Source organism: Helianthus annuus, chromosome 17 (genome assembly GCF_002127325.2).
Source record: "Helianthus annuus cultivar XRQ/B chromosome 17, HanXRQr2.0-SUNRISE, whole genome shotgun sequence".
NCBI lineage: Eukaryota > Viridiplantae > Streptophyta > Magnoliopsida > Asterales > Asteraceae > Helianthus > Helianthus annuus.
The window spans coordinates 187238055-187263678 of NC_035449.2; the positions used below are offsets into that span (position 1 = coordinate 187238055).

At 37.8% G+C, this 25624-nt stretch overlaps 1 protein-coding gene across 1 annotated transcript; it reads right to left on the reverse strand.

Annotated features, from left to right (window-relative positions):
• Positions 1 to 630: 630 nt before the first annotated feature.
• LOC110920990 (plant UBX domain-containing protein 7) lies at positions 631 to 6658 on the reverse strand. Its single transcript, XM_022165249.2, has 10 exons — positions 6369 to 6658; positions 5178 to 5308; positions 4968 to 5081; positions 4304 to 4499; positions 3333 to 3410; positions 3175 to 3243; positions 2581 to 2724; positions 2350 to 2461; positions 1046 to 1317; positions 631 to 940 (listed from the first exon to the last, which is right to left on the reverse strand). The coding sequence occupies exons 1-10, from the start codon at positions 6474 to 6476 to the stop codon at positions 776 to 778; spliced, it is 1389 nt and encodes a 462-aa protein (XP_022020941.1). The 5' UTR covers positions 6477 to 6658; the 3' UTR covers positions 631 to 775.
• Positions 6659 to 25624: the final 18966 nt, after the last annotated feature.

Here is a 25624-nt window from a genome sequence, read left to right on the forward strand (position 1 = left end):
GGTGGGTAGCCGCTGGGGTAACGGGTTCGTGGGTGGGGGGACCCGTGGGTTGGGGGTTACATTTTATAGGGGTTGTTGGGAGACCCGGGTGGTGGTTTGGTTTTCCCCCAAACGGTTTGAATTTAAAATTCAAACTTTCAAATGACCGCTATGACATGGCGGGGTGAGCGAATGGGAGGCAGCCAGCTAGGATGTCAAGACCGCCCCACGCCCAGCTTGAAACCCAAGCCCCAAGGGCCACGCCCCAACCCAAGCCCACCCGGGGTGGTGGTTTGGGCGTTTTCCCCCAACCCACGCCCCCAACCCAAGCCCCATACCCCATAGCCTTGTAAACATGCTGATATCAACTTTTGTGGCTAAACGTATGGAAGTTCAAGTTTGTTTGATTGGGAGATTTACGTGGGCTTTTTTTTTTTTTTTTTTTTTGGTGATCAGTTTAGTGATCAGATCCATTTAGTGGATCAAGGAGAAGACCGAGAGAAGTCGCGAGTATACTTTCTATTAAAGTGTACGTTTCCCATTTCGCAATGTTTTTATAACCACACTGGTTATCGAACTAGCAGTTTTACTAGTCTACTGGTCGAACCGTTCGGATTGACCAAACCGGTTTCAAAAATCGGTTATAATAAATAACTTAAAAAATATATATACACAAAAACAGCAGATTATACATAAAATATAAAATATAAGGGACTCAATTGAGTTGACAAAAAAAGGTCAAAGGAGAATCTAGAAGTTGAATCCAAAACTATTCGATTCAAAAATCATATCATTATCATTCCCAAGTAACCGAAATCATGGAATTGGCCAGCCCCGACTGGTCAAACGTTGACTTGCTCTCGTAGTCCAAACCCTTGACCGCACCCGGGATTGCGTGAGTCAATCGAAACCGCTTTCCCTCACTACCCTCCAGATTCGCATAGCAGAATGACCACAACAACTGAAGAACACAAACAATCGCAAAGTGAGAATCATCTTCAAACCTCAATAAAAACGGTCACAGGTCAGGTCAAAGTCAAAGTCAAAGTCAAAGAACGAGTGTTACTTGTATTGGATCGGAGAGTAAAAAGTTCCTCTGAAGTCTGCGTCCATCTGGAAGACGGACTCCAACCCTGCAAAGCAAACTGCGATCACCTTTGGGTTCTTCGGGCAATGGTGGATAATTGTGTTTTTCAGAATTTTGGATTTCTGTTTCGGTATTTGTAGCATCTGAATCTTTTGAGGTTTCTCTAATGCTATCTTTTATTGTCGGTTCCATAGATAATGCCTTCGCCAACCGCGTATCTTCATCTTCTTCACTTGTTTCATCCGCAGCAACTGCATACTCGTAAGTCAGTAATGGTGGCAAAGGCTGATTTATATAACAATCAAACGGGTTTGTGTCAAACGAATTATCCACGTGGTTTAAGTTGGGTCGACCCAAAACACTATTTGTCCTAACTTTTTAAGTTTTTTTTTTTTTTTTTTTTTTTACAATGGTAAGTGTCACCAATAATTAGGGGAAAAATATATTTTTCTATATAAAATGATATAATTAGTGAAAAAATTATAATTTTCTATATAAAATGATATGAGGTTTGCATACGTTAAAGATTCACTTTGGGAGACTCTCAACCCGTTTCCCCCTTCTCGTTCTAACTATTTTTATTTTACAATTTACCCATTGATAAATGAAACAAAACTCAAATTAACCAATTTGTAAGTAAATGGGTCAATTCAAATCGCCAAATCTATAGTCAGTTGTGCTTTGAATTCAAGGTGAAACCATTTGCAGCGATATAGAAACTGAACAAATATAAACAAAAAATACAGAAATAAATAAATAAAAACCCATTTTGGACCATATTAAAAACTAAAATCAGAAGCTTTAAGTCTATGCAATTATAGTGGTCCAAAATCAAATAGCAGTCAAGGGCCGATATTTGAGATATAGGTTTTCACGGTGGGATATCTGTCATTTTATATCATGCAGAATTTATATACATATATATACGTATATAAAATGTAAAACATAAATAATATTAATATTAATAGTAATATCAAAAGTCAAAACACAAAAGTGCTAATATTTGAAACATGATCTAATCGTAAGCCACGAAATCTTTCTCCGAGGGCACATCAACAAGTTATCCAAAATAACGGTCAATGTCGGTCAAATATCAGTCAAATAACGGTCAAAAGCGGTCAATAGCGCCAATAATAGTGGTTCCGCTATTTTGGAAGAGCCCGATAACCGCTATCCCACCGCTATTGACTGCTTTGCTTTTAATCATTTTCAGGATAATGAATCAATCATATATAACAAAGTTTCACATGCCAATAAAACACCGCAAAGAACGAGATAAAAACCTGACACAGCTTGGATTTTGGGAGGTGGGCCCTCCGAATTTTCTCTTGGACGTTTGTGGGACAAGGTGAAATGATGATTCTTTGGGCTACCATCCATGAATTGCAGCAAATCCTATCATTGTTATAAATAAATAAATAAATAAATAAAAACATAATATTTCAATTTAGGGTTACGGTTGTTAATATTTTACATCTTAATTTTCCAACAATTTAATTACAGTAACAACGTACCTCTAATAAACTTTCTGGTTGAATCATACCACGCCATAAGCGCATTTTTTGACCCGTGACAGGGTCGATGACGAGAGTTACGGGAACAGAGTCCAATTTGTAGTATGTTTTTATCTTGCTGCCCTCTTCTGTATCATCGCATACCTACACGCACAACCGAAAAAAAAAAAAAAAAATTGGGTCAAATATGATATAAGTATTCAAATAAAATGGGTCAGATGGATCAAACATGAAAGAAGTATAAAAATGAATTGGGTCAACAAGTCAAATGCGTTAAATATAGAAGTACGAAAATGAAACCGGTCAAACGTGTGAGATATTAAAAAAATGGGTTAACTATAAAAACTATTAAAATTTGGTTTTTTTTTTCTACTTTCTTACTCCCTGATGTTTTTGTTTTGTTGCCAGTTTGCTCCCTGCGGGGAGCAAAATGGAAAAACAAACAATTTGGATGGAGTTAGAGGCGGGGAGCAAACTGGCAAAAAAACCGAAACATCAGGGAGTAAAATGGCTATTTTTAAAGGTTTGGAGCAAAACCGTTAAAGTGACCAAACCACAGGGAGCAAAACGGAAGTTTACTCTAGAAAAAGTTACCTGCCAAAATATGAAATTGGAAGTGATTGTTTGAGAAACAGCTTCATTGGCCCATGTATCTCGGTTAAGCTGCACAAAAAGTATAAAGAAACAACACAGTAACAGATGTTACAACATCCAACCGCACAATAGAACCGTGTGACATAGTAATCACATACCATGTGTGAGCTAAATTCTCTGGTAGATTGTAAGTTCACTAGGAGCCATTGATCTTCGGTTTTAGCAGCTTCTTTTGCCTGGAGTATTAATAAATATGATTTTAAAAAACCGTGAATATAAAAACTGAAAATAGGCGACTATCTTTTAAGCCTCATTTAAAAAAAAATAACCTCCAGGTCATAAATTTATCGGGCACGATAGTAATCCTACAACAAGATTCTTCGGTCACACTTATATATTTACACACATGTCAATTAAATCATTTGGACCAAGTTAATCAATTTTAAATAACATGAAACGGCAGTTCAGGACACGAGGATGACAGGAAAAAAAACTAGAAAAAGGCAGGGGCGTAAACGAGCCAAGCCGCACGTGAGCTACTCTAGATCGGCTCGCTAAAAGCTTGAATCGAGACGAGCTCGAGCCTGAAAATACGCTTGTATGATAAACGAGCCTAAGCCGCTAGCTAGCTCGCGAGCTTAAACGAGCTTGTGATTTATATAATTCTATCTAAAATATTAAATTATTCATTTAATAATTAATTTTATATATAAATTATGAAGAAAAAAAACAACTAATCAATATATATTATGTTACATATAAATACTATAACTAGCAATGTATATAAATTAATTAATAAATAATAAACAAGCTGAGCACTAGCTTGAGAAACTACTTACGATAATACGATCCGAGCTCGAGCTTTAGAGATACAGCTCGAAATGAGCCGAGCTCGAGCCTAGTCGAGCTTGGGCTCAGCTCGGCTCGTTTACAATTACACCTCTAGAAAAACGAATATCGACATGCCAACAATCATTGATGATTAATAGTAACTTCACTACCTTAAATATATGGAGTCACGGAGAGACATTTTTTTAATTTATGCATTGATTAAAATGTATGTTTATTTATTTTGGGGTAGAAAAGGTATCAAAGTAAAGTGAAGTCACCAAGATAGATCAAAACACACCTTCTCAAATGAGCCATGAAACATCAAAGCAAAAGGAGGGCGGTATAATGTAGCAAGATTATCTCGAGAAGTATCAGCCGTTGATGTAGCACCTTGACCTGCTTCCCATACTCCGGGCCGTTTTAATTCCTCATCAAAGTTCCGGAAGGGATCAACTGTCTGTGCTTCACGTCGATTGTACCCCCGTCTTGACCCTCTTTAACCACAATAATAATAAAAAAAAAAACATATAAAAAGGCGCAACATTCGTATTCGTTTAGAAGCGTCTCTATGCACGCAGTCTAAAATCAACTAGCAGTCAAGGGCCGATATTTGAGATATTGGTTATCGCGGTGGGATATCGGTAATTTTATATAACGTGGAATACATATATACATATAAAAAACGTAAAACATATATAATATTAACAGTAATATCAAAAGTCAAAACTCAAAAGTGCCAATATTTGAAACATAATCTAATCGTAAATGATGAAACCTTCCACCGATTCCACATCAACCAAGGCATCTATAATAACGATCAACACCGCCAATATAGCGGTTCCACTATTCTGGACCACTGGTATTTTGGAAGGCTCGATCACCGCTATCCCACCACTATTGACTGCTTAGAAGCTTCTAATTATTAAAAGGCAATGAAAGCGAATATGAGAAACTATACATACCCATAGAGCGTTGGAGCATCATAAAGAACATCCCTTTTCACCGGTAAGGGTGCACGAACCTCACTGCTATCATGTTCTCTAGCATTTTCAGGTCCTGCATCGTTCTCCGAGCCTCTGAGGAAACGATTAAGAAATAATATATACAAATGAAACCATGCGATCATAAATCATATAGAAAATAAACTTCTTCATGATTTAATATCCACCCACCCCGTGATTTGGTCGGGTAAATCATTATCTAGTGGCGGAACATAAGGAGATGATGCAGCTGCTGCGGCTGCTCCACCGTCGTTTCCTACATAAAAAAGTTGAATAGCTTCCTCAAGCTTCCAGCTTGTAGCCTGAATGAACATGGAACCAGAATCAGTAATGAATGAACATAACGTGAATTTTATTTGGCATAATGTACAGTATTAAGACACGCCTTTCGTACAGACAAGGTTTGTGCATCAGTATGTTGTACACATAGCTTTTTAGATTGTACATATATGCTATTTATAGACTATAGTTTATACGTTAAACCATATATAGTGCATATTTTGGGTAACAGATGCTTGAAACCTATAAAAATTAACAATAAAAAATCATCATCATCGTCATCATCATCATACTCAGTAAATCCCACCAATAGCAAAGCAAAGGTAGGGTCTGAGGAGGGTAAGATGTAGACAGCCTTACCTCTACCCCGTATGAATAGAGAGGCTGCTTCCAGTGAGACCCCCGGCTCAATAGTAATTTTGCATCAAGCCTTGGACATAAGGCACATAACACTCAGCAATTGAGACAACTGCCGATTAGTGCAAGTACCCCCTTGTCTTTCGACTTTCAACGCAACCACATGATGCATGATTAACCTTCCCCATCTTTTAACGTTATTTTCACGAAATTAGTAAAATAACGTTAAAAATTAACAATAAAAATATTATAAACAAATCGCCCCTCACATACGAAAAGCAATGTGCTTTTGCGCCTCGCATTGTATAAAACCAAGCTACAAGGACTCAAACGCTTACCACTACATGACCCCCTTAAACATTGGTAAGTTTTGATCTCATAGACTCAAATGTACCATAATAAATAATACCATAAACAACTGTACCATAAGGAGGGGGGTATACACACACACCTTCACTTCACCCCTAATACCATAACACTAGCAACACTTACCATATAAATAGAACAAATCCCACTAAACAACAATCCAAAACCATCAAAAAGGGTATGAAAAAATCCCTCTTCTTCAGGTTAAAAAAAGTTCACAAATACACTAAAAAAGACACTAGATTTTGAGTAAAAATACCCACAAAAACAAACACCTTACACATACACATACATAGACATATCATCAATGAATCAATCGATCAAGAAACAACATCAATTGAAGAGAAAACAAACTGGGACCTGTAAAAACTGTCTGGCAGTATCAGCAGTCTGACCAACAGCAATTTCAAGAAACGAAGAGACCATAATCTGCTGATCGGTCGCAGAAACAACCCCACCACTGTCCATCTTCGATTGTTGTTCGGCAATGAATGAAACCCGGATGTGAGATTCGATTGGAATGGATGTACGATGATGATTTTTTTGTTTTTGAAGAGAAAAGAATTGGGGGTTGTTGATAATCGGAACAGAGGTTACTGGAGGATCCCAAGTGTGAGACTGGATTTGGATGTGTTTGTAGATTTATAGAAACTGTTTTGGGTATTTTACAAATAAATGTATGCCTATGATTTGGTTAATTTAATTGACCAAAGAAAAATGTATTTATTTTTTTATTTAGGTTTGAGAGTTGGGTAAAAAAAGAATTTCGCTAAGAGTAGGTTTCTACTTGGTAAAGTCTTATTGTATTATTTATGGGGTACCTTTGTTAAAATAGTAATCAGGTTTCGTAATTATTTTAAGGTTACTTACATAAAAAAATTCAACAATGTCACTTAAGCTTACTTAATGTTTCAATCCTAGATATTTAATCTATTAGTAATTAAATGTTCTACTTAATTTCACATGATATTCTCTCTTTCAATTCACTATTATTATTTTTTTTAAACGGCCAACAAACTCAATCCCGAGCACTCTCGGGGTACCCACTGGACAAACGGAGTACTCCGAGAGTAACCCGAGTCCACCACCAATTCCGGGGAAAACCCGGTAACCCACCCGCCCGTATGCACGACAGTGAAATTACCAGTAAAACTCGTTTGGCTCAAGGATCCAACTCAGGTTTCCCTGGGTCTCCTATCATTGCCCACCAGTGTCTCATTCTGCACAAAGTGGGAATCGAACCTGCATCTCTCAAGAGAAATGCAAGTCCTCCACCACTTGATCTAGAGATCATTGGCAATTCACTATTATTATTAATTAATTAACTAATACAAAACAATGAAAATTTCGTTAACAAGTTAATACTAATAAATGTTTTATTGTTTACTTAGATATTGATCATTTACTTTTTACTTATCTAAAATATATAATTAGTTATTAATAACAATTCTACTTATTATAAACAATTTCGAATAATGCCAATGTGACAACACCTTCTTATTTTTAAAAGATTTCTTTATACTGTATGTTTAAAACATCTATTAAATAAATTATTATTTTATATTATAAAAATAAAAATGGTAAAGAATGGGTTAATCTGATACTTGAAAACCGATTTACTTCCATGCTTTGAAAACATTTTTAGCATTATTAGACACGTGTAATACACAGGTTTAAGAATAGAATATCTTCATAATAATTTTGATGCAAGTATATATATTGTCTTAACTGAGTTATATTTTTATGCTTGTCAAACACCATTGATAATTACCAAAGGTCAGTGTTCCAGTGACATTATGAATTCGTGTTAGGATCGATTCCCTTACACCGTTGATTGTGTAGATCTCGTATCTTGTACGGAATCCAAATACGACAGTGGATCAGACAAGAACAAGCTAATTAAATGTTGTTTTCTATTACTGATTTGTAAGTACAGCACCACGAAAACAATTTGGCAGAGTTTCATCTCTGAAACCAAAGATTACAAATGAACAAGACCCTAAGCACCTATATATAGAGGATCCAGGTTCGCATGAAACATATCTAATGATGGAGTAGATCTGTGCGAATCTACTTGCGCGAACAAAAAATTGCGGATGTACTTGAATCTGCGCATATGTTCATTTGGCGCGGATGGACTTGAGTAGATGCGCACGAACCGGCTTCCAAAACCCTAATTCCGCGCATGTGGGGTCGTGCGGATGTAGGTCTCCATCTGTGCGGACCTACCTCTTGTATGATCATTCTGTTAAATATTCGTCTTGTATCGTCTGTTTCAGCTACGATACGTGATTGACGCAAGCGATAGACATATGCACTCACAGACTCCCCCTTGGATATTGCTGCAGTCAATCTCGTAGCACTTTCATTCCCTCTATCTCGTTAGCCATCTTTGACAGAATCATCACCACAGACTCCCTTTTGATCTAATAGACTCTTCTTGGATCTGAATCCTGCTTCAGCAGCTCCCCCTGTAACACCCCGTGTTCGAAAGTCAAAGTCAAAGACAAGATTGAAGTCAAAGGAAGAAAAGATTGCTAATTGCGATCTGTCACCCTTGCTCAATTCTTGTTTTGACTTCTTTGACTTATAGTTAGTCTTTTTTTTATGCTTTTACGTTATTTGTATTATGTGGAGTATTTATTAATAATCGAGATTTATTCGCTATTTATCGATGTTTATCGCATGTTTTATCGCTTTATCGCTTATCGCAATCGCGTTCGCAACTCGAATTATGTGTTCTGGTTATTGTTTTACGTGTGTGTGCCTCTTAAGTGTTACTTGTGCATGTTTATGTTTATGTTGTGGTGATTAATCGAAACGCAATCGAAGGGCTATCGCAATCGAATCACAAACGCTAAACGAAGGTTAATTAGGATGATTGTATATTAGATATAGTAGTTGGGATTAAAAGTAATTTGAATAGGAAACTCTATCGCATCGCAACGCTCGCAATCGCAATCGAAACCGCAAAACTCGTCGCACCAAACACTCGAATCAAGTGGCTAATCAACCAAGTGACCAGCCGATCGACCAGCCGCTCGATCGAGCTACCACTCGATCGACCAACCACTCGATCGGGCTGCCAACTCGATCGATCAGCCCCATTCCATCCTTTCCTTTATGGTAATCCTATAAATACCCCTGTCAACATCACAAACTTACCTCTTTTGCTCTCTTGTCCGACCAAGCGCTCCAACCTCGCCTTTTCTTCGATTTCTCACGATTCCGGTAAGATCTCATCCTAAATCTTGTACTTTCTTAATCTACACGCACTCCTGCACCTTTCTATCTTTTGAATCTTAACTTTTAACCGTGAAATCACTAGATTTGAGGTGTTCTAGGGTGATGTCATCATGGTGTTCTTATGAACTTCATGTTTTGACTTCAATCCGCTAAGAACAACTTAAATCTAACCGATTTCCATACAAATAAACAAAGATCTTGTGTAGATCTGAACATATTCACGGTGAAAAAGGATTGAAAGATGGTTTGTAACTTTCTTTCAACTCTTTTACACTCAATGCACTCAAAACCGATATAATCAGGCCTTGTTCTAGCCTTCTACTCTATCTTAAGTGATGTGTTAGCTCAAGATCCGGATTCTATCCACGAGACCACCGATTTCGGGTTAACTGAGAATAATCGTCTTGAACCGGTTAACTGGTTGAACTTGGGTGATTCATGTTCGATCGGGCTACTGGGGCCAAGATGGGGGTTCTGTTGAGTAGCACGTTATCACACCGTTTCGATAAAACTGCAAAACAACCAAGGAAGAAGACGGTCAGGCCGACCAGGACGGAGTGTCGACCGATCGGACTGCTATCCGACCGGATTGTCACCCGATCGGGTTGCCACCTGATCGGCTTGCACCTTGGGCCCCACACTTAACTATTATTCCACCATTTCAAGTTTAAACATTAAACGAATTGCTGTCCGATCGAACTACCACCCGATCGGATTGCCACTTCGACATGTAATGTTTTGACTTCAACACTTAAACAATTTTCAACGTGCTCAATACAAACGGATTGCCACCCGATCGGACTTCAATCCGATCGAGTGACAAACTGCTGTGAACTTGTTCTCACTAAGTGTCCAACCTACCGGAGTGTCGCCCGATCGAACGGTCGTTCGATCCATCGACATGAAGGATAGGAACACTTCTGTGTTTTCTTAATGTTACAACAAAAACTTCAAAAGTCAAGCCATCATACACAAACACATCCTTCCCAAAGGAAGAAACAATCCACTCGAAAGGTCACCCGATCGGATGACCATCCGAGCGGATTGTCACCCGATCGACCAGGCTACCCGATCGACCAGGCTACCCGATCGGACTACCATCCGATCGGAGTACTGTCCGATCCACTGACACCTCTCACCGATTTACGTATCGCTTATCGTTATGCTATCGTTCTGATCAGGCTAATCTCACTCTAAGCGCTTCCTTCAATCCATCATCGCTGTGAGTATACTTGAACCGTTTTTGCTTTCGCACTTTTGGGTGTTACATACGTTACCTATATTCAAATCACGTCAATCACACAACGCTACACCATTTAAACGCTAACCGTTACCGCATGCTATATGTGACTTAATGAATGCTTGTTTGTTATGTTTACACATGGAATGCTGTCTACCTGCCTTGGCAACGATAGTACTATAGTTTGGACTCAGCACCTGTTCACTCAGGGGTTGTTAAGGACAATTAAATACATGGGTCACAGTGGTGATCATGCATTACGAACTGCCTTGCGCAGTCAACCCGAAGTCATTGGTATCGATATGTTCATGTCAATAACTAACATGCCTCATTTTACACTGTGTACGTGCTGGTTATGCGTAATCGATTTCGAACAATAATTATATCTATTAAACTTTTATGCTTACCTTTACACTATGTGTATTGACTTTTACTTTAACGTATGTGGCAGGTTCTTAAGATGTTTGAATGCTTTGCTTGCTATGAAATCGAGGCTAGGAAAGGTCTAGAAACCAATAAACAATTGTCTGTATTTGAAATTTGAGTTGTCGGAACAGAACAATTTGACTAGATCTTGTCTGTAATAATTATGTTATCTTTTATGACATGGTATGGGACATGTTGCTTTAAATAATTGGTAATTATAGTTGTTATGGAAACTTCTGGACAATCTGTTTCGCTCAGTGCCACGCCCCGATGATTTCCGCCATCGGTTGGGGTGTGACACCCCCTTTCGACAAACTCTCTCTCTCTCTAGGCTCCCCCTTGCTTTAGGCTCTCAGCTTTCAGCTTTTAGAATTAGAAACCTGGCTCTATGAAAATATAACAATTCAAAATACATGAGAGAATATCTAGCTGCTCTAGGATCGAGAACCTGGCTCTAATGCATGAACAAATTACCTGGCTCTTTCCCTTATCAAATAACTATATAAATTTGACATTCAAAGGATCCAATCTTCACAAATCTTCACTGATGATCAAGTTCAACTTAATGACCTTGAATCATCCGAATATCTACCAAGTCCAACTTAATGACCTTGGAGATTTCACAAACTATTTTTGGATTTTTCAATAAAAACCTCAAGTTTCAATTTAATGAACTTGTTTATTTTCTGAGACATGTTCAGCATACTTAGATTTTGAAACTCAGCTTTCAGACATCAGTTGTCGAAACATAAAGTGAAACAAAATCTTTTTGTCTTTTACAAAGTTTATGCTAAAACACTCCAAAAATCTTTTTGTAATTTTGAATGCAATGAAATGTAAACTATGTACAAACATATTTTTGTTTGAGTTTCCATCAGTGGATCATATCAGTTTATGATAAATCACTAGCACTGTTGACCTTTATAGACTTTAAGTTCTAAACGATTCACTTAGATTGTCAGTATACTGATCCACTTAAATTCTCACACAAACTTCACTTCATTCAAGATACGAGATTAGTGTTTTAAGAAACTTAACTTATTCGCGTGTCCCACCTCAGAATATACCCCCGTATCAAGATTCCCTAGATGCAGTCTGACAGGTGAATATACCTAATTGATATTTGTCTCTTGGTTAGTGCGAGGCCTTGAGAGCTCAGGTTAGAACTTCCGTTCAGTCAAAGAGATGAAGGCTCGACTTAAAGGTGTGTTCCACTTAGGAATCTTCTTTACAACTACACTTGATATATATCTTTCGATTTTTTCTCAATTTTTATGTAGAGGGAAAGCTTTAAGCGCAAAAGCATTATACGAGGTCTAGGGCATTGCTGACACAAAATCAGAAGACCAAGTATAATGCTCCAGATTTCAATAAGTATAAAGACCTAATATCTCAGAATCAGGCAATCTCTCAAACGAAATTTCAGAGTACTAAGTCCATATATCCGAGAGATGTTCCCCACGAGATAAGAAAGTTATTGATTTTAGGTTTATATCTCGAAATCAGTTTACTAAATGTGTAAAAAAACTACTGGCATATCATCAGTGAGATCGTTTATCACTATTTGACTTTCCAATTCTTTGGCATGTTGTGACTATCATTTCCTCTTTTTACATAAAAACTCAGGTTTTTTTTCTATGTTGTTTTTACATTTTTGCAATTTTTGCAATTCAAAAGAGTTTTGTTTTTGATCTTTTTTAAATTTTCAAATGTTTTTGTATTTTCAAAATTCTTACTCCCTCTAAAATCCAAAACATTTAAAAAATTTGTTTTTGTCTTTTGTCAAATTTTCTTTAAATGTAACAACCAATGTAGCTAGCTTCATCTCGCCATCCATTTTCTGCATCACATGCTTTGTTTTGCATAAAGCACCCCCATGATTTACAACACATTGACATTTAACAGTTTGAAAACCATTTCTCTAATTTTGTTTTATCATGTTTGTTCAGCCGTGAGGGTTTCAGCGTATTCATACAACATATTTTTTTAAATTTTTTTTTTAACAATTTAAAAACAAACATTTTTTAATTTTGATGTTTTTCTATTTTTATTTTGTTTTTGAATTATGTTTTATTTATTATCATTATTAACAAACAAATACTCCCTGAACTCAACCACATGGATCTTCCTCCTGTGCCCGGTTGCTCCGCTGCACATCTTGACATTCAGTTGCTTTCTGGAGCACCTGCACATTCAACCAACTCAATCACTTGAATAATGTAACCCATGCCTGTTTGACCTTGGGTATTGTGACACAATACAAATCATTGAGTTTCGGAAAATCTTTATCATTTTTCACAAACACTTTTTCATTCTTATTTTCAACCTTCTTGGTTGAATCGACTTTCCTTTTCTCAGTCATAGAAGTTTGTTTCTTGACCACCCAAATTTGTCCGTTTGAAACATTTCGTTGATAAAATCTTGAATTATTATCGAATGTTTCGTTTATTTGGTTTCCAAATCCGTTTTGATTCAAATTTGGGTGTCTTTGGCTTCCAAGTTTGTTTTGACACAAACTTGGTTGACTTCTAGTTCACAACCTCAGATTTCTTTTTCTCAACATCAACAGGCTTCAGATTTGGACATTTGCGACCAACATTTCCAATTTGTTTGCATTTAAAGCATGTTTTCTTTGAAACATTTTTAGCCTGTTGTTGTTGTTTCTTTTGAGCATAGAACTCTTCATTAGTCTGTCGACTAAATCTAAGTTCTTTCTCTTCTTCTAAACTTGTTCCGTGAATAAAGTTCATTTTTTTTCTAAAGAGTTGACTTTTCAGCCCTTTTCTTTTGGTTTTACTTCTTTTTATAACCCAACCCAGCCTTTGTGTTTTTCTTTTTGTAACTTGGTTTGTTATAAAAAGTTCTCTTGCTCGCTTTACCAGCAAATTTATCAATTTCAGCTTTTTCAATTTCTACCAATTTAAACACTTTGTCGACCTTATCCGCAATCACATTTTGAATCGAAAATTCAACATCTGAGAATAACTTGTCTGATCCAATCATGTAATATGCCAATCCTGTTGAAGCATCATTCACATTTTTCTCAGATTTTGAATTATTCTTCCTCATCTTCATCATGTGATTCAGACTTATCAGTTTTAGTAGAATCCTTTTTCAAAACGCTTTCAACAACCTTACATACCACCTCTGAATCACTGAGATCATCAGATTTGGTGTAAGTCACATCAATGTTCTCAGGCAATTGGTCAACAATGTTTATTGCTTTCTCCACCTTTTCGTCATTATAGAAGGTATAATTATTCTCCAACGGTGGTGGCACCTGATGATATTCTGAACCAATACCCTTTTTGTTCTTTTCAGAATCATGATCATCTAGTGTGATGTTGAAAATACGTTTGAGAATATACGAAGAAGCATGATAACTTTGAAGTTTGTTAACTTTCTTTTGTTTTTCAGCTAATTCTCGTTTAACTTCAGCAAGTTTGTAGGATCGTTTGCTGACCCGATGAGTTGATCAGAAGAGCACTTAGACTAGTTCAGAGGCGGAATTCATTGAATTAGTCTTCGTAAAGCTTGATTTCACTATTTAACTGTCTCCTTTATTTTTCCGCTAACAAGTTACAAGAATGTGGAGACAAACGGACAGAGCTTCGCCTTTTCACACACACATACATAATCTGGAACTATATGGATCGCTCATTAGGATCTACTATATATAGAAGTTATGAGCCGCTCATATGGACATGTCCATATGAGCGATCCACATAACTACCACATAAGCGGTCCACTATGATGACCACATAAGCGGTCCATACCATTTGTCCCTCGAGCGATCCATCCACCTGTCCGCTCGAGTAGTCCTAATCTAATTGACACAAAAGCGACCCTAACCTCTAATTGGACTAATGAGCGGTCCAACAACTTCAATTCTATACAAGCTTTCTTACTTTCCTATTCCTATACAATCAGCTCTGCCGTAAGACTCGAACGAAGATGTAGTCGACAGACAACTGCACCAACAGACTCCCCCTTGAATGTTGACGGAATCTTCAGTGAGAGTCTTCAATCATTTTCAGCTCTTCACTCTTGTTCAGTCTTCTTCAGGAACTCTGCCTGGAATCAAATTTTCTTCAAGAATTTCTTCTTGGAATCATATGCCTGGATCTTTTCTCTGGCTCTAACTTTCATCAGACTCCCCCTATCATCATGCTGGGATCTCTGTCTGGAATTTGTTATCACCATTGAAATTAACTCCTGGCTTTCTTCATTTATGATCTTCTCTGATTCTGATTTATCTCCCTGCTATCCGTAGCAACAGGATCAGAAACCTGCAAAACTTAACCACACTATCACAAACTAATACAATTTGCAATTCAACTTAATGAATCAGCAAATCATATAAGAAAAATTATGAAGATCAAACTGTTGATTAACATTAACCATAGTCATCAAGTTAATGAACCACTTTTGCATTTTAAATCTTCATAATCTAACACTCTCTCTCAAATCACAATAATTGTGATTCAATTTAATGAACCAACTAAGCATTGATAATTTTTTCACTTAAACCCTGATTCACAAATTTGAAACATTTCAATTTCTGATTCAACCTAATGAATCATTTTAAACATTTCAAACGTATTAACCAACCTGTACGTTCATCAAGTTTAGCCTTTGAGATTTTGAAACTCAGCTCTTCACCATCAGTTGTCGAAAATCTTTTTGGATTTTTGAAAATATAAAACATAAATGCAAAAACAGAAATTTAAATGCAGAAAATGAAATAAGTACAAACATATTTTTGTGAGTTTGTGTAAGAGGATCATATCAGTTTTTTGAGACATAACACAAGCACCGTTAAGCTTTTAATCGTTTTAAGTTCTAAACGATTCACATTGATTGACGATATTGTTGTCCACTTAAGCTCAATCTAATAACTTTCGAAATGCCGATACGTTTAAGATATATTAATTATGCACTAAGTTCTTATGAACCCCACGATCTCAGCATATCCCCTCATCATGCAATACACTAACTCAAGTAATGCCTTTAAACTTTCATCAACTGTGATATGTGCGAAAACAAAGCAGAATGTTTAAACATTAACAATCAGGTCGATACTTCCGTATATGCAGAGAAAGTCCAATGTTTAAACAAAATAAGAAAATAAAACAAGTTGAAGTTGTTTAGGCTTTAACCACCAGGTCGATACTTCCGTATACGCAGAGGAGGTCCAAAGCTTAAACGAAACACCAAAGAAAATAAAGCAGAACGTTTAGGCAACAACATCCAGGTCGATACTCACGTATACGCAGAGGATGTCCGATGCTTAAACAAAATAAAAAAAATCAAACAAGTTTAAATCTTTGCAAAATGAAATGCACAATCACAGCGACTTTTCAGCAAAGTTGTGAAAGTTCACAAACTCAACCAGTTTTATGCTTTTTGGCATTCAGCGATTACCGAGTAGGCACACAGTCAAGAAGGACAAAACTAAGTACTATGCTTTCAACCATGTTTCCCACTAGAACTAGGCTTTTACATTTAAGTTTGTATCGTTATCGCAAATCTACTAGTCTAGCTGAGCCTATCATCACATCTTTAGTGAGATCGTTTATCACCTTTTGCATTACATTTCTTTAGCGTGCTGTGATAGTCCAACTGATTTACTATCATTTCCTCCTTTTTTGCAACAAAACTCATTTTTACAATTTTTCAATGTTTTTGACATTTTCAAATTTTCTAATTTTTTTTTAAAATTTTACTCCCCCTAAAATCAAAATATGTCTCAATTTTGATTTTCTGGGAAAATTTGAAACAAACTGTACAAAAATGACAACATGATGAGAATCACATCAATTCTCCATCCACCTGGCATAAACAATCAGAACTCCCCCTCACAACAAACTATTTTCCCATAATGATTTCAAAACACTTAAGTTTGTTTTAATCAGAATGGTTTTTCCGGAAAAATTAGTTTGTGTGACATCTATTTGTAGGTTCGGGGTTATCTCATCATCTTGTTTTCTTCAAACCTTTTAAAGATTTAACATTTCCAGTTTTAACATAAACCATTTGTAGAAAATCAAGTACAACTTAATGTCCTTGATTTACCACATTTTAGGCGAAAAATCACCAAAGTGAAATTTCTCAAGAAATGTGCCGATTCATGATCCACGATACCATCTTGGGATCTCCGGCAAGTCAGGTTTTTCTATTTAAATAATTTCACCCAAGCCTGACTGTCCTTGGGTGATTTTGAATTCTTGCTCAACAATGGTGGAAAATTTGCATCATCCATTGCTAAACCTGAATTCTCAACTTTTACCTCAACCAACGGCTCCTCTGGTTTTACCATACCAGAATCATTGCCTGAATTGTCTGACTTTGACTTGTCAGATTCATTGCCGACATTTGGCTCCTTTGTTTTCGAAGAAACAGATTCATCGCCAGGAAGTAAAAACTTCACTTTCTTCTTTTTCTTCTCCTCTTTTGTCCCCAGATTTGTATCTAATGAATTCTTTTTGCTTGTCTTTGCAACTGAGGGAGTAGATTCATCAGAACTATTATTCTGTTTATCCCGTGAACCCGATGACAAAATCTTCTCGAGATACTCTCTCGCCTTCTTCCTTTTCTTCCTCAGTCTGTCTTTCTGCCCCTGTGAAAGTTTGACTTTCTTTTCTTGCTTTGACTTATCTTGAACTTTAGGTTTCAGAACCTTCTGTTCCTGGGGCTTGACTTTGACTGGAATTTTTGCCAATTTCTGAGACTTAGCCCTCAATCTTTCACTTGATCTCCTCGGGCAATCTCTGGCAATGTGACCTTTGATATTGCAATTAAAGCACCTTCTGGTCTCATACCTCCAATACTGGCAGTTAACAGCAATATGCCCCTGATAGCCGCAGCTGTAGCATACCCTGTTATCGTACCTATCACCATCGTTGTACCAAACATTTAAGTCATAACATTGTTTGGCCTGTTGATATTCTCTCCTCCAATTTGCTGGATTTGGCTTTGACGCACTGTGGTCCAACCTGCACCACTTATTACCCACAATTTTAGAATTTTCATTTTTTATTTTTTGTAATTTTTTCTTTTGATTGGATGATCGACCCGATGAACTTTTATTATCTTTTTGTTTCTGTTCCACTTTCTTCTTCAAAGGTTTCTGTTTAGAACATTCACCTTTTTCAGTCGATTGTAGAACAGTTTTCTGAAATTTTTCTTTTAAATCTAAAAACAATTTTTGTTTTTCTTTTTTAATATTTTCATCATCAGGTGTCTCATCACAATCTTCAACTTTGACAGAGTCAAAGTTTGTGACATCGTCACTTATTGGAACTGAGTTGATTGGTTTTGGACAAGGAATATTTATCTTGTCAGGTGAAGTCACAAAACCGATCAACTTCTTTTCAAGTTCATCTATCTTGATCCTCGAATTCTTAGCTTCTTCCTCAAGCTTAGATATTCTCTCAAGATGAGACTTGATTGAATTTTCATTTTCATTTTTCAAAATTTCAAGAACAGACTTTTCATTCGTCAGAACTTTTATCTGTTCCTGAAGCTTTGATTCATTTGCTTTCAGATTTTTGTTTTCCAATTTTATCCAGAAATCTTCATTTTCTGATGATTTCTGTTTGTTTTCAAAACCATTTATATTTTCTATCAAAACTTTGTTTTCTGAAGTCAAACTGCTCAAACCATTCAACAGTTTGTCATTATCAGCTTTCAACTTCTCACTATTTTCCTTCAGAATACGAATCTGTTTATCATCAGTCTGTTTCTCATTTCTCAACTTCTCGATCTCCAGTGCCAAACTTTCCGCATCTTTGACAAGTTTGTCATTTTCGGTCTTCAAGTTGTCACATTTGAAACACACTGAGGCAGAACTTGAAGAGTCATTCTTCACAGATTCTTTTTCTGTTTTCTGTCCTTCAGCTTTCTTTAACTCAGCAAATCTTTTGTCTCTCTCATCACATTCTTTGCAAGATTCGGAGCACTTCTCGCAAGGCTTAGCAACTTCAATTACTTTTTCAACTATTTTTTCAACTTCCACTAGTTTCTCGACTTCAACAATTTTCTCCACTACTTTTTCTACAGCTTCAGTTTTCGCCTTTTCATCAGCCAGTGACTTTGCTGCATCAAGCTCTCTCTGCAACCGAGCAATCTTCTTTTGATTCAGCATCTCAACTTTATCTGCATAGAAAAAATTAAAACTGTTAGGATCAGTGCTTTTTCTGCATTTGTTGAGATACTCTTCCTCATCATCCGTATCAACATCACTTCCGAGATCTGGAAATATCGGAATTCTTTTCATGTTTTCAAAAAATACTGTTCGGATAAACGGATGTCCAAGAAGCAATCAAACAATCTGATCAACAAGCGAAACGGATGTTCAAATCAGCGAACCGAATGAGCGTTCCAAGATAGTCAATTCGAACGAGCCTGATCTGTCCAGATAAGCGACCCGGTTGTGTCCAAATAAGCGAATTCAACCGTTCATATAAGCGGTCCAAACTGTTTGAATTAGTGGTCCAAGCTGTTCAGATGAGCGGTCCAGACGGTTTGTTCGAGAGGTTCCAAGTTGTTCGTTCGAGCGGTTCCAAGTTGTCCGTTCGAGCGGTTCCAACCGTTCGGATGAGCGATCCGGCTATTGTTCAGATAAGCGATCCGGCTCTGATACCACTTGTAGGACCGGTTTTGACGCCGTTCGATTGCGTAACGAACGTTTCACGTGCGGAATCCGTGAACGAACGTGACCGAACACACGATAACGTACTACTAATTTGATTCCATTGCTAAATTTGACGTGTACGGTACAAGAATCACAAATACACAACTTTCTCTCTCTACTTTCTCTCTCTAGAAAGTCTTCTCCAAGTCTTCTCCAAATCTTCTCCAAAAAGTCTCATTCTTTTTGCACAAAAAATTTTCAAGCCGCATAATCCATATCTGTTTATCATCTTGTTGTTCATAACTACTATACAAATCATATCCTTCATTTAATCTTTCAAGATGATAGTTTTCCTTTTCATCAAACACCATTGCCATTTCTTCGCACAAATGAATCCGACACGTGTTTACGTTCAAATGGTGGCACCTCCAGTCCACTACACTAATCAACAATTGGGCCTTGGGCTGCACAAACAACAACTCAAAGTGAAATAGTGAAATAGTGAAATAGGCTGAATATGGACGGTGCTTGTGGGCCAATTGGGTTAAAAGGGCGGTGGCTTTTAGCTACTTATCACACATGTTTGGGCGGCAAGTGGGCTCCCGATTAAACAAATGGTAATGGGCGGCAGGTAAATGTTTTCTATTAGGACACAATAGAATAAATGGGGCGGTGGAACTTGTGTTTAGTGGGTGGCACACAGAAGGCTCGGATTGGGCCGCAGATTGATGTCTTAGACGGCAGAGTGAGCCTTTAAGAAGTGGGCGGCTTCACATGTATAACATGCCCTGCTGACACATACTTTCTGTTGTAAACAGAATATGATAAAGGTAATTAATGGGGGCAGTCAACACATGTTTCAACAAAACCTAGGATTGGCCGACATCCTGTAATATCAGATAAGCCACGTGAAGGTGATGACGAAAGCGCGATCCAGCTGACACTTGGAGCGGTTCCCAACTCTGTCTAATCTTAGACGTATGAGCGGTTCACACGTAATTTACCTAGGAGCGATTCAACCAAGAAATTTTGAGCGATCCAGACAATACCATATAAGCGGTTCACGAACAATCAATTACGAGCGATTCAAGACTTTCATATGAGCGATCCACGTATGGTCTAATGAGCGAACTACCACAAAAGCGATCCACAACAGTGACTTGGAGCGGTTCACACCTGAATTTACGAGCGGTTCCAAGCTGAAATTACGAGCGGTCCAGATGTTCGCAAAAGCGGTTCCCAACAGATCTGAAACTATGACGCAAAAACGGACTGAAAAATCGCGATTACTCCTAAACGGCTCGGAATTTCGAGCTGAAACTTGGTAGGGTTGTAGATCGGGACTAAACGCACAACATATCCAAAAATCAGACGAAACGGACCGTATTTACCTGTTCAATTTGACTTTTTTCAGTAAAAAACGTAAGAAAGTGAAGAAATAGGAGAAATCAGATCTGAATCGGCTCAAATCTGCTGAAATCAGTACGAAAACAACGTGTTTGATCAAGCAATCGAGCTCCTAGCTCTGATACCACATGTAGGATCGTTTGCTGACCCGATGAGTCGATCAGAAGAGCACTTAGACTAGTTCAGAGGCGGAATTCATTGAATTAGTCTTCGTAAAGCTTGATTTCACTATTTAACTGTCTCCTTTATTGATCCGCTAACAAGTTACAAGAATGTGGAGACAAACGGACAGAGCTTCGCCTTTTCACACACACATACGTAATCTGGAACTATATGGATCGCTCATTAGGATCTACTATATATAGAAGTTATGAGCCGCTCATATGGACATGTCCATATGAGCGATCCACATAACTACCACATAAGCGGTCCACTATGATGACCACATAAGCGGTCCATACCATTTGTCCCTCGAGCGATCCATCCACCTGTCCGCTCGAGTAGTCCTAATCTAATTGACACAAAAGCGACCCTAACCTCTAATTGGACTAATGAGCGGTCCAACAACTTCAATTCTATACAAGCTTTCTTACTTTCCTATTCCTATACAATCAGCTCTGCCGTAAGACTCGAACGAAGATGTAGTCGACAGACAACTGCACCAACAAAGTTCATCAATATATTGATTTAAAACTCGTTGTTTACCCTCATAATTAGCTTCAAGAAATCTTGTCATTTCAATATATTTTGGAAGTCTTATTTCCATACCTTTTTCTTGACTTTTCAAAGTTTCAAAAGCTTCTTTTATTGTATGGTATGACAATTTCATTCCATCATATTCTTTTGCAACTCTTGAATAATATTATCTTTTTGTAAACATTCGTTGTAATCTGCTGAACACTTTTATTTTAAAATATCATTTTCTTTTTCAAGACCATCATATTTCTGTGTCAGCTCTTCTTCTTTTTGTTTCAAAAACCTTTCAATTTCAAACATTTCGTTACATTTTTCTTTGAAAACATCTTCTATTTTAGTAAATTCGATATTTCTGGATCTTAAGTTTTCATCCTTCTCAGTACAGGCAGTGCATGCTTCCATGCATTTCCTGCACTGCACTTTAGTTTTGATTTTAGATTTATTATCAATTTTATCATTTTTATCAGTTGACTTAGCATTATCAGACGACCCAGTAGATTCAGTTTGAATTGTTACCTCAACTTGATCTGCCACCGATGTGTTGTCGGTCATCATTTTCAGAATCTCATCCTTCATCTTCTGGCTCTCGTCTACAATCTCTTCAACACGCTTCTTCTTCTCGACACTGGCATAGATCACTCTTCTTATGCCCTCCTAAACTTCTTTCTCATAGTTCGGATCCTCTTTGATCCTTGAATAAACACTCCTGCAGTTGGAATAGCTGCAACCAGTGCTTTAAAATCTACCAAATCTGGATCAACTGCTGGATTCCCTTGAGGATCTACAAAACACTTTCTCTCATCATCCCATTTATCTGCACGCTTTTCTTCCATGAAAACCTCATAAACATCACTCAACCTCATTCGTGCATGTCGTTCTTCTCGACTTGCTCTCACCTCAGCAACTAAAGCATCTTTCTCGTTTGGAATGCATTTATTCCAATTGAACCCTTCATCATCTTGAATCGTCACCAAAGCTTGTTTCTTTTCTTTCGACCAACCTTCACTAATCTGTTTTTGATTTGTCTTTGGTGACTGCTCATTGGTGCGATGGTAGATTGCTTTCTTGTAGTAGTCGTCATGAAACGGATTCACACTATCATCAACTCCCTGATTCGTGCACTCTCTCTTGAAGTATCCCTTTTGCTTACATCTGAAGCATGTAACCTTTGATTTATCAAATCCCAGTTTCATATTAGGACCTTCAAGATATTACCTGCCTGTTATCTCCATAAACCGTTGAGCCCTCCTGATTACACTCGCCATACACCATCTGATATCCATGAGCTCCATCTCTTCTAGATCAATCTGTTCATAGTCTTCCTTCGTCATATTTGGATTACCAATTTTGCCTGCAACCAAACATTCATAAGATTCCAGAATAGATGCTAAAAAACCTCATCTGCTGCCTGGCGGAATCAACTTTCATGTTTGGAGAATCTTTCAAATTCAGGGCAATGAAGGTACAGGGACTTGACTGAGGGGTAATGGGACTTGAGTGATAGGTGTTTGAGAGTCATTAAAGGAATCATTTTTCTCCTTTCTCCTGTTCCCGCCGATTCATGTTCCCAACACCACTGAAACACCTATCACTCAAGTTCCGTTACTCCTCCCTCTCTAACACCTATCACTCAAGTCCCATTTCTCCTCATTCGAGTCGGGTGGTCTCACTAGAAGCAGCCTCTCTATTCCTACGGGGTAGAGGTACGGTTGTCTACATCTTACCATCCCCAAGAGGAGGAGGAGGAGGAGGAGAAAAAGTGGTAAAGGCGAAATGGATACTCGCTTAAAGGGAAAGCTTTAAAGGTACGCGGCTATATGCTTTGTAGATTTTCGTTAGTGTTAGCAATTACTGGAAACATGAGCTGGCCATTAATATTACATGTAAGAGATATTGATGTAATAGCTCGATTTCAACCCTTAAAAGAACAAATATGAGAAATTTATTAGGTATTTGTTCAACTTTATTTTTAAAATGTGAAGATGAGATTGTATGAAGGGTGAAGGGTAATAGATGGATGTTTTTATAGATCGGGAGCGTGGTGGGCTTTTGTTCATAGTGGTGATGCCTGGGTGTCGAAGTTGCTGCAGGGGTAATGAAGATTATTGGAGGGGTAATGAAGGTTGGTTTGAGAGGAGTAATGAAGGTACAAGGACTTAAGTGAGGAGTAATGGGACTTGAGTGATAGGTGTTTGAGAGTCATTAAAGGAATCTTTTCTCTCCTTTCTCCTGTTCCCGCAGATTCATGTTCCCAACACCACTGAAACACCTATCACTCAAGTTCCATTACTCCTCCTTCTCAAACACCTATCACTCAAGTTCCATTTTTCCTCACTCGAGCCGAGGGGCTCACTAGAAGTAGCCTCTCTATTCTTACGGGGTATGAAGATATGGTTGTCTACATCTTACCCTCCTCAAGAGGAGGATGAGGAGGAGGAGAAGGAGAAGAAGAAGAAGAAGAAGAAGAAGTAGAAGAAGAAGAAGAAGTAGAAGAAGAAGAAGTGGTCAAGGCGGAACATATACTTGCTTAAAGGAAAAGATTTAAAGGTAGGCGGTTATATGCTTCGTAGATTTTCGTTAGTATTGGCAATTCCTGGAAACATGAGCTGGCCATTGATATTACATGTAAGAGATAGTGATGTAATAGCTTGATTTCAACCCTTATAAGCCCAAATAGGAGAAATTTATTAGGTTTTTGTAAATTTATTTGAAAATGTGAAGATGAGATTGTATGAAGGGTGAAGGGTGAAGGGTAATGGATGGGTGTTTTTATAGATCGGGGGGAGCATGGTGGGCTTTTGCTAATAGTGGTGATGCCTGGTTATCGAAGTTGCTGCAGGGGTAATGAAGGCTATTGGAACGGTGATGAAGGATGGTTTGAGAGGAGTAATGAAGGTACAGGGAGTTGAGTGATAGGTGTTTGATAGTCATTAAAGGAATCTTTTTTCTCCTTTCTCCTGTTCCCACCGATTCATGTTCCTAACACCACTGAAACGCTTATCACACAAGTCCCATTACTCCTCCCTCTCAAACACCTATCATTCAAGTCTCATTACTCCTCACTCGAGCCGGGGGGTCTCACTAGAAGTATCCTCTCTATTCCTACAGGGTAGAGGTATGGTTTTTTACATCTTACCCACCCCAAGAAGAAGAGGAGGAGGAGGAGGAGAAAAACAAGAAGAAGAAGTGGTCAAGGCGGAACAGATACTCGGCTAAAGGGAAAGCTTTAAAGGCACACAAATATATGCTTCGTAGATTTTCGTTAGTATTGGCAATTATTGGAAACATGAGCTGGCCATTGATATTACACGTAAGAGATAGTGATGTAATAGCTCGATTTCAACCCTTAAAAGCCCAAATAGGAGAAATTTATTAGGTATTTGTTCAATTTATTTGTAATATGTGAAGATGAGATTGTATGAAGGGTGAAGGTTGATGGATGGATGTTTTTATAGATCGGGGGAGCGTGATGGGCTTTTGTTAAAAGTGGTGAGGCCTGGGTGTTGAAGTTGCTGCAGGGGTAATGAAGGTTGTTGGAGGGGTAATGAAGGTTGGTCTGAGAGGAGTAATGAATGTACAGGGACTTGAGTGAGGAGTAATAGGACTTGAGTGATAGGTGTTTGAGAGTCATTAAAGGAATTTTTTTCTCCTTTCTTATGTTCCCGTCGACTCATGTTCCCAACACCATTGAAACACCTACCACTCAAGTCCTATTACTCATCCTCCTCAAACACCTATCACTCAAGTCCCATTACTCCTCACTCGAGCCGGGGGGTCTAATCCGTATACATATATATCACCATTGCTCTTAATTTTCTTGACTGTATATCTCTTAAATGTCAACATATACACGTGTGATTTAGTTTACGAAGAGTTTTCAATGCCAGGAACCTCGATCAGAGAGTAAAAAAGGCGTAAGGTTCACAATGGTGCAAAACTAAAATGGGATATACCGGGCTAGGATTC